The 16,535-nt window shown below is 39.9% G+C and overlaps 1 protein-coding gene across 6 annotated transcripts in view; it reads left to right on the forward strand.

Annotated features, from left to right (window-relative positions):
- The window catches only part of LOC145391949 (uncharacterized), a 78,185-nt gene that overhangs the window by 22,365 nt on the left and 39,285 nt on the right, over positions 1-16,535 (forward strand). The window contains exon 6 of one of the 6 annotated variants that reach the window (XM_080266442.1): positions 7,545-8,528. The exons of the other annotated variants lie outside the window; for them this stretch is intronic. Within the exon in view, the coding sequence (XP_080122568.1) occupies positions 7,545-7,775 (231 nt within the window). The 3' untranslated portion in view covers positions 7,776-8,528. Of the gene's footprint in view, positions 1-7,544; positions 8,529-16,535 lie in introns of those variants that run through there. 6 annotated transcript variants of the gene reach the window in all.

The raw sequence follows: 16,535 nt of genomic DNA on the forward strand, positions 1-16,535 counted from the left end.
CATCATCATCATCATCATCTGGACCTCCTTTCCCTCCCTACGGCAGAGTGAGGAGCAGCAATGTCCAGACAGCCAAAATTTACCCAGTGCAATGGGTCATGCTTCCATTCACTCATCATTCAAGCCCCCGGAATCCTGGCTGTATCTGTTACGCCAAAAACATTCACCATGATCTGTAGCTTCACACAATAGTATCCAATTGAGTCAGTCCTGATGCTGCCACATTAAAAAGGGGTCCCAAATCCCTGATCATGCACTTCTCCTCACAGCATTCATCTAGTCACCTTGATCTCATGTAAGTTCCCTAGCCTTACAGACTTCCAAACCTCTCTTCCTCACACACTTATCCATCATATCTCTCCAGCTTCTCCTTGGCCTACCTTGCCTCCTCCCTCCTTCAGATTCGCTCAGATATACTTTTTTCACCACTCTATTGTTATCCATTCTCTCCACATGACCATACCATCTCGGTACACTCTCTTCATTTCAGTATACTGTATATAGCTGAGAAAAATTCTAGCCAGTCAAAGGATTAATTTTTTTTTTTTTTCCGTAAAGTGGTTATTGACAGAACATTATTAGCTACTGTTTTCTTGTCTCATACTAGAAATGCTCTTAACTAGATGCATCCTCAGAATTTGCTCCAGTTTACATTTATTGGAAGAGTGAGAAAAAGAAATTCAGATATATAGTATTGGCTTTGGGTATGAAGAGTCTTTTTTTTTGTTACTCCAAGATGATTTTGCTGAGTTGAAAATGTACTGCTTATATTTCAGGGATCAAGAAACAATTTCATTAACTCCTGAAAAATTGTCTTTTTGGAATTCTCTTTCTGCTAGACCATTTTATTCTGTTCTGGGGCCACGTCACATATCCATGGATTTAAAATTGCCTGGAGGAACCTCTATTTGTAGCTAGAGGCCTGTCTGGACCTGATCCTAATAGGCCAGAGGCTGAAGTTGTGTTTCCTTCTGTCCACCATCATCCTCTCAGGAGACAGGGAGTTGATGGATGTTTGTATATCTGGGCAGTGAATCCACCCACATATACAATATCAGTCTTTTGAAGTGAAGCTGTCCCTCTTCAGCGCCTGGTTGCCTGTGTAGGAGCATAGTGCAGTAGTTTGTAAGCAATGAATGTTCGGTTAGATATGCTTTTTCAGTATCCTCTTGAGTAGAAAATGTGTTTGTTGATCAAGATATCTGAAACATTTAATTTTCAGTCATGATCCACAGGTTATCCAGGCTCCTTTAAAACCTTTTACGGTTTTTTTGAGTAGTGGGTGGCTCTGACCTTGACTGTGTAAAGTGAGCGTAAATTACCAAACATATGTAGAATGTCACATAAAGTACCAAACATATGTAGAATGTCACAAAGTACAGTATCAAACATATGTAGACTGTCACCTTTTATTTTGGCCATCTCAGTTTATAACAAGAATTCTTGATCTTCCATACATGCAGTACAGGGAGAGTTTACTATAGCAAACTGTTTACAGTTTGGCAGCACCATAGAAGTATTCCAGTCTTTCCTCTTTCCTGACAAGGGCTTCTTGATAAGGATTGCTTATTTATTCATAGTTTTGTCAAAGTCTTTGGTTAGTCATAGCCAAAATCTATACAGTTCATATAACTTTTCCTGTTCCCCAGTAATTTCATCCTCATATACTGGTCCACTTGTTTCTCTTTCCTTGTTTTCATTCCTTCTATGTTTCATTTTTCCATCACACTGCTGTTATATGCATTCTTTCTAACCCTTCTTTCTCCATGCATTCCAAATATCCAGACAGCCGTAATAATCAATACTTCCATCTTGTCTGTTACTATTTTCACAGAATACTAGATTTATTGAAAAAACTTCTCTCATGCAATCTAGCAAATACTAGTTTGTATGGAGCAAAATTCATATACGTTCGTGACGAGCAGAATCACGGTTGGGCCCTGTTAAAGAAGAGTTGTGTATGGGTACATCATGTACACTACTAATACTATATAAACAAAATACAGTACAGTACAAGTATACCTCGATTTAACGATGCAATTGGTTAAGTAAACTCTCATCATTAGGTGGGGTATCGTCTCTCGGGGTAGATTTAACATTTAAAGTATAGAGATTCATTTTTGAGCCTTGGGTTTCTAACTAAGTCCAAAGCCCATCCAGATAAGTCCAAAAACAAGTTTAAAACCAATCTAAATGGCCTAACAGCTGTAAAAGAAACTAACCTAAGCCAGACACCCATAAATAACTCACTAAAACCAACAAATAAAATCTGAAAATCGTCAAATATAAGTCTGGAAAAAATCAAACTTAGTAAACTGTACCCCAAAATGACAGTTCACCCCACCTATGACCAAAATATTAATCTAAGTCTAAAAACAGTTTATAAATTAACCTAAACACACAATTTTAGTCTAAAATATCATCAAAATCAGTTTTTAAAAAATAAAAACCCATTGTTAAACTGTGGTTTGGCCATCATTAGACAGGGTATGGGGTATTTCTACCCCCATCGCTAAGCTGGGGTATCGCTTCTAGGGGTATCGTATGTCAAGGTATACCTGTTCTGTACTGAGTTTATTATGTTGTGACAATCGAAGCAGATAGCATTTACTGTAGGTTTTGTGGAATAATGTTTGGTACATAATGAAAGGGGAATCATAATTCAGTATCCAGTACAGTACAGTATACTCTTAATTTATCCGTCGCTGCATTATCCGGCCCAACACAATACTGTATCTGGTGCTGCTGGCTGGGCTCTATTAAAGCAAAATCCAGCAAAATTATGCAATATCTGGTGCCAAAATGGGACAAAACCAGCGGTTCTATGCAATATCCGGCATTGAGGTGTATCAAGCGGGTCATAATCGTTAGCCAGCTGGCGCTGTACTGTATTACTGTAGTACTGCACTGTATCATTTTTTAAAATTGTATTTTATGCTTAGTGGTAGGTGGGGGCACTCAACATCCACTCACTTGATGTAGCGCTGCTCTGGGTGTCTGCCCTTTCCTCTCTTCCATTCTTCCTCTTCTGTCTTTCTTTTCTTCATTCTTTCCTCTTTCTTCTGACTACGGGTGACTTTACACTCCCTCTTCTGTCTTTCTTTCCTTCATTTTTTCCTCTTCCTTCTGCTTATGGGTGACTCTACACTGAGTAACAAACCAAATGGTTTCCTGTACGTTAGGTAACCATACAACCAAATTATGGCGCCTGGTGGTTTAGTGGGTAATTAAGGCACTCCAGTGGGATTGAGCCTGTGTAGATTTATATCCAAGGGGTGGTTGGGGTTTATTGCCCATGTAATGCCACTCAAGGATGATTGAGGCTGGTCACTCTCATCTTAAATGTCAGGACCAGCTTGCCTAGCCCCGGATTCCTATGCTCCTCAGGGGCGACACTGGATTGGATGATAAATACTGTAGATAGATAGATTTTGTGCCTAACTTTCATCTTTTATTCATTGGAAAGTTTTAGGGTAGAGGTTTGAGATGGAGAGTAACACAAAATTTGGCTCAGCTCCGATTGTTGAGCAGATGGGAAGGTACTCTGAAATATCCGGCGTTTCACGTTATTCAGCGTAGGGCTTGGCTAAATTCATTCATTCATTTCATTGCCAGATGCCATGTATCCCAAATGGGGTGGCCAAGGGCTTAGAGTTAATTGTTTTACAGGGAGGGGCACTAATCCTCCACCAACCCCACTTGACACGTAGGGATGCCAACAGCATCTGGTGTTCCCAGGCGGTCACCCATCTAAGTACTAACCAGACCCAACGTTGCTTAACTTCGCTGATCACAATGGATAATTGAAAGTTTACTGTATTTTCTTCAGCAAGAAATATTTGTTGTATTGATTAAATTGAACCTTATGCTGTATACTGTATTTTGTAAACTGTCATGGAACAAATAATAACGAGCAGTCCTGCATACCTCCATTACATTTTCATTATTGGAACAGTTGTAGCCTTTAGCATGTAGTACTGTCTCTCCTGATTTTTTTTTTTTTTTTTTTTTTTTTTTTTCCCCCACACTGCCAAATTACCTACCAGTGCTGGAAATTTCTCTCATATCTCATATCCAGGCAACAACATATAATTTTCTTTTGCTCAGATATAAGAGTTTTCCTCGTGTTTGTAATTGTTGTGGTCCTAGGCTCATATTAAGTGTGAACCTGGTGGAATGCAGGCCGAAGTTACTCCTCGCTTGCAGTCCACCATCCTTTTTAGAAGTATGAAAGTAGCAGAGGTATGTTTGTATAGTCAGGCAGTGGAGCCACCCAGTTATATCAGTTTCAGCACACAAAGGCATCCCTCTCTGGCACCTTCCCACGTGTGCAGAGACTTTTTTTTTTTGTGTGTGTGTGTGTGTGTGTGCAGAAACTCATTATTTCATTTATTTGTGTGCATGGTTTGATTCAGAGAAATAATACACAGCAACCTGAACATAATTTGGCTTTTGTTAAAGAAGCTCCTTAAACATTTTACTGTTTGGCCACAAGGTAGTATGTGAGTGCAACCTTCATATTTGCTGGATATTGAAGTTTAGCATTTACTTTATTCTGGTCACACCTCACAGAACTTGATAATTGCTCAATTTTCAATAAAAGCTGACAAGCATATAGTTTTATTCCTTCTAACAGCAGTGTCATCACCCCATCCAATTGACTGTGTAGCCTCTGTACTTCACTCATATTCTACCTCAAGCAGTTTATTGTATATTTTAAGCAAGGTTTAGACTCGATTAAACTTGGGTAACACAAAAAGATGTTTTATATTCATATAAGAAAGGAACTTGGCTGCCATTCAGCTTCACCCTGCTGGTCTGTCTGTCTGCGTGTGACCCACATTGACTTACTGCATAATTGTCCCTGACTCAGCATTTAATGGAGGATCCCTTCAAGCAAGGTGTCAAAATCTTGCCCATATCTTCAGAGTTAGCATCAAGGAGCAGTGAATCCTTTTGCTGAGTCCCTTCGTTGGCAGGTGGTGATGGTGTGGGAGGAGTTGTTGGTGTAGCTTGTCCTGCCTTACATCCTTGTAGGCATCTGTATGGTCAGCACTAGAAGTTTCATATTCTTTTCCTATGAAGGCCTTCATATGCACCAGCACTCTTGTTAATAAATTTGTTGCAGTTTTCATGCTGGCTGCCAAAATCACATTCAGCACCTTTTTCTATGTATTTTCCAGTTAGTGCCAAGATGTCTAACAGTTGAATAGTGGTTGGCTGAAGAAAGCATTTTGTTCAGTCGGTTGTAGCTCTCAGAAATTCGCTGAATGTGGAGGAAATGGTCGCTGATATCAGTAAGATGTTGTTTTAGGGTCTTGCTAAACTTCTGTATGACAAGAGATATGCTAAACTTGGATACTGTACCCAGTGTACTGTACAGTTGCTTTCATGTATAAGTATTATAGGGGCAGATGTATTGAGGGGCCTTATGTAGCACTAGTATACCTATCCTTCAGTTTCTTTCCAGTCCAAGATGTACATGCTTTGGTATGAATCCAGTTAGATTTGTAGACTGTTCATGTGGATTATCTTATTTGTCCGTGTACCGTATTCTTGATTTCCTTATTTGAATTGACACTGGCTGTGTTGCAGAACATAGCATTTATCTTCGTTAAGTACCATCTTGCATAGTGATACTGGTAGAATTGATCCTTTAATATTATGCTATGTTGGTGATGTTTTGGTATTGGAAGTACGACCACCGCAAGCCCAAAAAATCCTGAAATATCCTCACCTAACACAAGTATTTAAACTTTTGTTGGCATTCATAAGGTATAACTAAAAGACTCTTGCCCCATATGAAAGGTTTGTGTTATAAAAAAATTTTTACAGCCTCACCTTGTCAACTGAAGTCAATCTGGAATGACCAAGAAAGGACCTGAGCATTAGGAAGGTTTTCAGAGGGATATTAAACAACTTGGAGAATGACCAGCAGGTTAATAAGATTGGCCTATGCAGTCATATAGTTACATTTTTTTTTTTTTCCAGAACATTGTTTTGAGAAGACTTTCTTTAGTTGAATTTAATATGGGAGATGCTAAATACTGATAGCATTTAAGCATTATGTTATCATGGTATAAAAGATAATAGCTTGTAAAACATGGTGCTGGTATAGAAAATTAAGTATATTGGGCAGCCTTGTGCTCATGTTGAACTAGCATTTTTTTTTTTTTTTTTTTTTTTTTTTTTTTTAAGACATAGCCTACATGTAAAAGAAAATTAAGATGATATGGACATCCTCAAGAATGCACATAGACAGAGTACCAGAGAATACTGTATTTGGAAATTAAGACTGAGGGAACTGTTTGGCGAGAAGGGATGTATGTTGTATGGAAGAAAAGAGTGGAACATTGTATAGATGAAAGAGATAGAAGAGGAAGAATGATCAAAGTGAGAGAGGTCTAAAAAGACAAAATACAGTAGTATGGAGGTGGTTTCTGTCGTGGTCATCAGCTGTTGCGGGAGGAGTTCCCAGAAGGGGACAAGGCATTGGAGATGAGGTTGAGCATGATGATGAAATAAATATATAAGATTACTGTAAATCTTTTGTGAGAAGGATTGCACGATCAGGGATTTGGCACCCTTTTTTAACGTGACATCATCCGGATCCCTACGTCAAGTGGGGTTGGTGGAGGATTAGTGCCCCTCCCTGTAAAACAATTAACTCTAAGCCCTTGGCCACCCTGTCTGGGATACATGGCGTCTGGCAATGAATGAATGAATGAATCATCCGGATTGACTCAGTCGGATAGATTTATGTGAAGTCGCAGAATGTGGTGAATGTTTTTGACATATCAGATGGAGTCAGGATTCTGGGGGCTTGAATGATGAGTGAATGGAAGCATGGTCCATTGGATTGGGCTAACTTCGGCTGTCTGGACATTGCTACTCCTCACCCTACCGTATGTTGGGAAAGGAGGTCTGGGTGATGATGATGATATATCTTTTTGCACATTTATTTTAATAGTATGTGTAGAGAAAGCAGGAACACAAGGATGATGTTAACTACATTATACAAAGAAGATAATTGAGAGCCAGACTTCTGGAATGTTTGATGTATGACTGCTCTGTAAGTATAGGTAGTCTGGATAAGTAACAGTGGAATGAGGTTTGCTATAATGGATAAATTATTCATAATGTGGTTTTGTGGATTTTTTTTTTCTTTTGCTTTCACTGTAAGGAAGTAAGGCAACATATGTCTTGATGCAGATGTGCCTATTATTGGAAATGTATATCTCATGCCACAAATTGTGTCACGATCTATATCCATATGATTTACTATATATCGTACAGTGGCTGACCTTCCATATGTATGGTGATAAAGCCTACTCTGTGAAACTACAGTAAATAAAGCTAAAGGTTTGTTGTAGTCACACAGCCTATGCTGTAGTGTCCTTTACTGCATAAACATTGGATCCACAAGAAGTTATTGGCATTGATCTCAAGATAAGTTAGCTTCCCTTTGTTTGCTGAAATATTTAGAAACAAGTTTTTCGCTTGGGTTAACGTTTTGGTCCCAACCTGTTCCTACTCGTCCGTAGGAGTTCGAGTTCGAGGGTCACGTGTCAGCATCAGGCAAAGATGGTAGGTCTCGAACACTGACCTGCCCATACTGCTGGCGTGCCACCTTCAAGACATCTCGGGACTTCACCAGGCATGTCCGGACTCACACTGGAGAGAGGCCATTTGCTTGTAGCCTGTGTTCGTTTCGCAGTACCCGCAAAGATGTGTTGCGCAATCATGAACGAACTAGACATAGAGTCAACTTATAAGCCATTACAGTACTAACCCCTTAAGTCCAGTGATGTGCCTTAATGATATTTTCTTGCTACCTCAGCATGATTTTATTCAGTTGGGCAGGGGGTCCTTTTAAGTGAAGGGGTAAATAAACTCTATAGGTAACCTCCCTAGTCACAATGTCTCTCTGAAACTGAATAAAATAATCCAAAGAATGCAGTAATATAATAAAAAGTACATCATTGGAGTGAAGTGGTTATTATTCATAGAAGGCTTCTGCTTTTGCCAGATATGATCAGTGTAAGTGTTGCAAGTGTTGCACAGTATTTATTTATTCCTTTATTTATAACTACTTTTTGAGCTTGTAAGATATCAAAACTTATGTGTTCTGTGAGCCATTAAAGCATAGCGTAATGAGTTCGTTTATGGCTTTGCTGAGATTTTATGTATGCAGGTATGTTTCATCATTAGAAAGCTCTTTGTTGCTAGCTTCTTTTGTGAGAAATAAAACATTCTTTATAAATTTAGCTTGTACAGTATTTTATACAAGAGTATTCTGCTTTTTCAAGTTGGTTGGTGGATTCTTGGGTAGTGAGAATAGACTTGACCTGATGGAAATAATTGGTGCACAGAAAACACTTCAAAAGGTCAGCGTTTTATTGTATAACAGGTCCTGTATTGCTTATAAAAATATATGAATCAACATAAACATTTACTAATTATATGAACTTCTTCGAAGATAATATTCACCTGCTTATTGCTTTGATTTGCCATTGTGTTCTTAGTGAAAGGGAAAGCTGAGATGAGATGTGTATTTTGTGTAAAATAAATGGGAACATTGTCCTGCTTTGGCTTCTTTGCACTAGCACCTGTAAAGGTAAGTTAAATTATAGTAAAGCCAAATTATATTGGACGGGTTGGGGGAACATTTAGTCTGACAACAGCTAAAATCATATTTCAAACAAACCTTCAATAAATGGGAGTTTTTATATATGTTTCTGTCTACTGTTCGGTATAAGAAGAAAAGATCTGGTCAGCCAGTCAGGTAAGTATGAGATGCAGTTAATTATGCATGTTGATACAGGACAGACTGATAAGTATAATGTATAATGTAGAATCTGATGTGTTTGACGCATAAAAAATTTGACAGAAACAAATATTACTAAAGCTAAACTTTCATATTTCTGAACTTTTTTTTATGTTGGTAGGGACACACACCATCCACTCACTCAGTGTAGTGCTGCTTTTGGTATCTGCCGTTTCCTCTCTTCCTTCCTCTTCTGTCTTTCCTTCATTCTTTCCTCTTCTTTCTACCTTCGGGTGACTTTACACTCCCTCTTCTGTCTCTGTTTCCTTCATTCTTTCCTCTTCCTTCTGCCCATGGGTGACTCTACATTGAGTGACCAGCCAAGTGGTTTCCAGTACATCAGGAAACCATGTACTATGCTGAGTGGTAACCATATAACCAAATTATGACACCTGGTGGTTTAGTGGATAATTTAAGGTGCTCCAATTGGATTGAGCCTGTGTAGGTTCATATCCATGGGGTGGTTGGGGTTTATTGCTCACGTAATGCCACTCGGATGAATGAGGCTGGTCACTCTCATCTTAAATGTCAGGACCAACTTGCCTAGCCCCAGGCTCCTACGCTCCTTATTGGGCGACATAGGATTGGATGATGGAAGAATGTATTGGACTGAGTTTTGAATCAGTAAAGAAGAGTTATTTTTATGCAGAAGACAAATCAAAAGCTGCAGGCTTGTAAAAGAAGCTGCTCTTAAAAAAAAAAAAAAAAAAAAAAAAAAAAAAAAAGTCAAAATCTGTTTTTAAGTGCCTGGGCACATAGCATTTATGAAACTGGAGGTCATAGGCAGAAGGAAATACAGATTGAGAGAGACAGTTCCTGAGTTGACCAGTTGCCTGTATAAAGGACTTTGAGTATTGATTAATTTTTGCATTAGAGAAGTGAGCAAAAGAGGAGTGAGAGAGCTTTGCTGGGGAAGGATGAGAAGAATTTCCATGTTTCAGGTGTCTGACGATAGTAAAGTCCACCACAGTACAGTATAGTGAAGACCAAAATAACAAGGCTTTACTGTATTTTACATACAAGGTAGACTGAAAAAGGCTTGGGATGAGGTTGTAGAATGTGTAAGGGACTAATTAGAGAGACTGCTAGAGATCAAGCAGCATGAAGAGTCACCGTAAGGTGACCAAGGCTAGTGCGTACAAGCATGTTGGAGTGTGTAAATGAAGCGAAGCAAAGCAAACAACGTACATGTGAAATGTTGACAAAGGAGAAAAGTAATGATTAGTATTGTGAAGTACAGTACTGTATTCATTTGTGCATTTTGTTTTGGAAAGTTTATGAAAAGACGAAGAGAGGAGTGGAATTTTTCCAGTATTATCTTATTTTCCACACATTTGATTAATATCCTTTCACAGTAAAAGAAAATATACACCCATATTTGAGTTCATGTTTGCAAGAAACTCCCCTCCCCCCGTTTATTTTTTTTTACAATTATTTTTTAATTGTTATTCCTATAAACTTTATGAAACATATAATATGGTTTGGATAGAATTTGAGATTATTTTCATAGTGGAAGAGTCTTCACACTGATAAATAATGCTGAATGAGGAGTCTCTTCAAGAAATTCAGTATGTTGCTAATTGTAGGAAGGATACAAAGAGCTGGGAGGTTTCTGTAGGAGTAGAAAGTGTGAACCAAGTCTTGCACTGATGTGGGTTGAGGTGGTCTGATGTGGGGAAATAGGATGAGGTTATGTGCAGTATGTGTATGTGAGTGAGGTGCAGGGGGGAGAGGGAGGGGGAGGTCAAAAATGAGGTGGAGAGGTATATGAGAGAGGAGGATGTGAGCTGGGAGGAGGACAGTGAAATGGTGGGGTACAGGGTGACATGGAGGTGATTTGTTTGTGGCAACCCCATACGGGATCAAGGCGTCTGGCAATAGATAGATAGATAGTTATAAATATGTTTAGGATTATGAGTGTGGAGGGAAGTAGAAAGAGAAACTTTTTTGCAAAGTTGGGACAAGTTTTAGGAAGATGGGTTTTAAGGCTGAAGGTTTGATGTAGAAGGTAACAAGAGATCATGCAACTAGGAGTGCTACCACAATATTAAGGGTGGCTTGTGCATGTAGACATGCAATATGTTATACAGTGCTGATAAGTATTCATTTTGTGATTGTTTTATTAAATTTACACAAAAATATCTTTTGCTCCATTAATGTACTGAAGTGAAAATAAGTTGATACACAATTTGATAGTAACTAGAAAACACTCAGAGAGCACATACCTCTGCCAGTGCCATTGCCTTTAAAAAGGATCCAGATCTGGATCCATGGAGATAGGATCCAGACCTACCCCAAAATTTAATAATTTATTACTTGGCCCTTGGGCCACAGTTCCACAAAATTTAATTGAAATACATTGAGAACTTTAGAGATATTGTCCAGGCAAACAGAAAAACATAGATCAATACATAACCTCCAACTTCGTTGGTGGAGATAAATATTGATAACAGAAAGCAGTGCCTTATAGTTGTCATATATTATGATCATATAGATATAATGTATTGGTTGGTATGCACTTTTCCTTTATTAAAATTTCCCTGTTGTGAGAAGAGGCTTTGTTTAATGTTGATAAAAAGTTTAAAAGTTTACAAAACAGTGATTTGTACCTAAGAGTAGAATTGTAGTTTTAAGTTTTTTATATCACAGGAAGTTATACATGTATCATGTATATGTTTTTAATTGCAGTATGTTATAAGGTCAGTTGAGGGACAAAATCAAGATTAGTGTATGAAATACAGGCTGATGAGTAAGCAAGACACGATGTATATACTCTTGCTCACTGCACGCCTGCCTGTTGGACGGGTAACAGACCTTACGGACTGCTGTAACTTTAAATTTACTAAAAAGGTCCTTTATCAAACTTCCAGGATGTTGTCTTGGGAAAAAAAATTATGATAAAACTTCTTTTGGAGTTTTATTCACATAATCTAACTTTTAAGTACAATATGATGATTCTTCAAGGTTGGTGTTGTCTTTTCTTGGTGGAAGTGTGAAGGTAATATCTCGGTTGAATAAATGAGCTAGATGGTGGTAGGTGGGGGCGCTCACCATCCACCCACTTGATGTAGTGCTGCTTTCGGTGTCTAAGCTTTCCTGTCTTCCTTCCTTCTTTTTCTGTTTTTCTTTCCTTCATTCTTGCCTCATCCATCTTCATGCGGTTGACTTTACACTCCCTCTTCTGTCTTTCTTTCCTTCACTCTTTCCTCTTCCTTCTGCCTATGGGTGACTGTACACTGAGTGACAACCAAATGGTTTCTTGTACACCAGGAATCCATTTACTATTCTGGGTGGTAACCATATAACCAGATTATGGCACCTGGTGGTTTAGTGGGTAATTCAGGTGCTCCAGTCGAATTGAGCCTGTGTAGGTTTATATCCAAGGGGTGGTTGGGGTTTATTGCTCACATAATGCCACCCAGGGATGAGTTAGGCTGGTCACTCTCATCTTAAATGTCGGGACCAACTTGCCCAGCCCTGGGCTCCTATGCACTTCATAGGGTGGCATAGGATTGGATGATGTATGGATAAAAATTATTGAGCCATGAAAGTTTTGGATAAAGATCGTATATTGATATATTGTTGTCGTGGCCCCAGCCTTATTTGGATGTGAACCCAGTGGACTGCAGACTGTAATCCATCATCCTCCTGCATGGAGATACAAAGGAAGTTAAGGGACATTTGCTTAACTGGGTGGTGGATCAGTCCAGTTATATTAGTGTAGTGGTGTTGCATCCCACTCCAGCACCTGGAGGGTAGAAGAGAGTTTCAATGATAGAGTTATGAATAGAAAATGGATATTGATAGAGTTGCAAAAAGATTGAATGAGTTGGATGTGTGGTAGGTAAAAGAGGGCATGTGAGTGAGTGTGAAGGGACAGTAGACCACAAAGGTGGATGTGTATGATATATAAGTGTGAGACTGTCATAAAAACTAAAGACTAATGACTTGAAAGTGATTGTTATATAAGTACATACATAATTAAGGTTGCACACTTTGTTAGCTTTGTAGTTGGTGGAATAAATGTAACAAAAAAGTGTGTTAGGTGCATATAAAAGGAAAAAGAGAAAGCTATGTATGCTCAGTTTTTTCTTAGATGACGCCAGGCTTTTCAAGACTTGGACAATTAGGGACTGATTCTATGCCTTGTATTACTGAATTGGATAGATGTCCTACTTGTATGATGTATTGTTTCTGGATTCTACTTCATCTTATTTCTTAGTTGGGAATTTGGGTGATGATGATGTGAGGTAACAAAGTCATGAACCTACAGAACATCAGTATTAAAAAATTATCTTTTTATCCTAACCATTTTGGATAAAATATTAAAGTAGTGCCTAGTGTACTTTATATGGGAGCCCCGTGTATTAAAGTGGGCAGCATGTGTCAACCATTTCTGACTTGGATTCAGTCCCATCCAGGTACAGACAGATATCAGGTTGCAGTACTCATGTTTTTGTTTATGATGATTTAGAAGTTTGCATTTTGTTTACGTTCCCACTCAGCTATTGGCTGTCGCGCCCAATTGGTGCTGCTATAGGCACACGTTAGCCGAAATCGTGATAGCCAAACTGAAGAACTTATGGTGATACTTCTAATTGGTGCCAGGACCCCCAAGTTGACCACATATTTAACCTATTTTTGCCATTTTTACCAAGTTTTTTACCATATAAAGAAACATTAAAACAAGAATCTGTCTATCTATCTATCTATTGCCAGACGCCCCAATCCCATTTGGGGTGGCCACAAACAAATCGCCTCCACGTCGACCTTTACCCCGCCATTTCACTGCCTTGCTCCCAACTCATACCCCCCTCTCTCATATACCTCTCCACCCCATCCCTCCATCTCATCCTCAGCCTCCCCCTCCCTCTTCCCCCCTCCACTTCACTCACATACACTCTCTTCGTCAGTCTTTCACCCTCCTTCCTCTCCACATGGCCAAACCACCTCAGTGTATTCCTCCTAATGCTTCCTATCACATCCACATCCACACCACAATGCTCCTTTATATCCTCATTTGTCAGCCTGTCTCTCCATGTGACTCCACAGGCTCCTCTTAAATAACTCATTTCCACTGCTCTCACTCTTGACAAGAATCATAATATGTAAATAAAGCAGCATACTTTTTTTAACCATTTTATTTACCTTTTTGAGGATGATTAGGAGTTTAAGTGGTTGGGTAGGTTCCGAGGCTTCAGTGGGGTCTTATTGACCACCCTTGTGTGCCTCTAACTATCCAGAATTTGGTCACCTGTAGCACTAGAGAAGCCCTCAGAGTCAGAAGGTTCATCAAAGACAGAGGGCTGGTGGGGAGGTCCTGGTCTTGGTTTAGTCTTTGGTTGCGGGGCCAGCTGTGCCTCATTGTGACACCAAAAGAATTCAGTGATCTGACATTGCCAGAGGGAGTTGATGTGGGTGTGATACTGCTCCTTGTAACCTGTAAGTGCCTTATTAATAAAGGAACGCCTTGCATCGCTGTTGATTGTTACATCTTGTTCAAGGAGGTGGCGTGGGTGGCAACCCAAATCTATCATCTTCTTGATGTTGGCCATGGATGATCCCTCATGCCTCACATTTACACCTTCCTCATCCTCCCCTGGTCTGTTCTCTTCTTGTGCCTCATCATCATCTTCAAATATTTCATTGGCAGTAACTGCAGCAGGCTTATCATTTCTTGGATGTCCTCACCAGTAGTCTCAGCAAAACCACCTCCAGGGATTTGGTGTGCCCGTTCCACCACTGCTTCTGCCTCTGCCTCAACTCTGTGGGGTACCAGGCACAGACACCTGGCAGTCCTCAGGTAGACCCTCCAGAATGTTATGCCAGGCGTGACTGATAGTGTCAGGGGTAACATTGTTCCAGCAGTCTACCATTAAGTCAATAGCTTGTTTCACAGTGTAATTCAGGTGGCAGGCGGGCAGTCACAGCACCCCTGACGTCCTGATGTCACAACCTTGACTTTTTTTATTTTTTCCACTTCTGGTGCGCTATAGCCCGTATTACGGGTGCGATAGTCGTGTTTGTGCATTTTTTTAGGTAGCCGCAGTAGCAGAAGAACGCGATAGTTAAACCCATGATGGCAGAGGGTTGAGTGTACAGACTCTGTCACTCACAGACACTGCCGCTACTACACACTTTTCGTATACATTTCCCACCCCATACTCCAGAAACCTTCGTCATCCTTACCAGTACATGAAGCATTGGTTGGAGACAGGTCATGTGGTGTTCCTTGGCCCTCTGGATTAGTTGCTTCTCATGACCCATAAAACATTGCTTGAAAGTTTATAGAGGAGCTGCTCACCGTTGTCAAGATATGTAAGACAGATTTTACAATATATACAGTAGATTCATACTCCTTTTTTTCTTATCCCTGACTTTATGACAAATTTTAAACATGCTCAAAATGAGTTGGTAGAATACAGTAATTCTGCTTGTTAAATATGTAATTTTCTGGGAGAAAGTTCCAAACTGATTATGTGAAGAAAGTGATCAGAGAATCATGTTAAGCATTAAATGAAGTAACTGCCTGGAATAAGGTGATTGTTATTACTGCACATAACTGCAAGCACTGTTATCTGCAGTTCAGTAATGTAATATATAGTATTGCATTTCATACTAGTGATAAGGGTACCACTCCTATCAGTTTTCGTGTGGTTGACTAATTTTGGGTTTGAACTAGTTATATAATGGAGGAAAAATAAATACATGGGTATAATTTTGTCCTTTGATTGAATTGGAACACCATTTAATTTGGCTCTTGTTTGTGTGTTTCAGAAATTAAAACTGAGGGTTAAGGGCATGATCACATTGAGTCCAGAAGGAAATATGTTCTAATGCAGATTGTCAAAAGATGTGTATGCAATGCCAGAACCAGAGCCGATATGGTATTGTAGTGCTATTGGCTCCCCGGAAATATGAAGTAAGGCAGGGGCTTTTTCCTTGTCTGTTTTTGTTCATGTTAAGTGTTTATATACTGTAATTTGTGTATGTGTATATCCAGTTCTGGCCTTGGTATGAACATGCCCCCTCAAGTCACCTCATACAGTAATCGCTCAATTATCCGGGCACTCCAGATCCGAACATTGGGCCTTGGATCTATTGTGTCCGTATCCATATTTATTTGTCCATTTCTGAACATAAAATTTCCAACATCTCTGGTTGGGCAGCTTACAAATTTTAAAAAATGGTTTGGTGGCTGGCTGGCCTTTTTGGCAAAGCATGGGTAATAGACCCTAACCCACAAGCTGAGCAAATATGGCTGTCTGGCTCCCCACTGAATGGTCAGGGTCCCCTGAATGCCTGGATCACTCGGAGGAGGCTGCTGGCTGCGTGCTAGTAATACAGACCCTAACCTGCAAGCTGAGCAAATATGGCTGTTCGCCTCCTCACCGAATGGTCAAAATCCCCCAGCCGCCCAGAGCACTTGGACGCCACTGGCCACGCATGAGTAATACAGACCCTAACCCACAAGCTGAGCAAATATGGCCATCTGTCCCCTCACTGAACAGTCAAAGTCACCCAGCCTCCCGGATCACTTGGTGCTGACAGCTGCACACAAGTAATACAGACCCAAAGCCACAATGGCTGTTGGCCTCACTACCAAATGGTCAGAGTCGCCTAGCCCCCACCTCGAGCCAAGCCACCGGCTGGTAAAAGAATATAACCCTCCAGCTAAGCAGCAATGGCTGCCTGCCTCCTTACTGAA

The sequence above is a fragment of the Coenobita brevimanus genome, chromosome 20 (genome assembly GCF_032717465.1).
Source record: "Coenobita brevimanus isolate Jiangsu-jjx chromosome 20, ASM3271746v2, whole genome shotgun sequence".
NCBI classification, from domain to species: domain Eukaryota; kingdom Metazoa; phylum Arthropoda; class Malacostraca; order Decapoda; family Coenobitidae; genus Coenobita; species Coenobita brevimanus.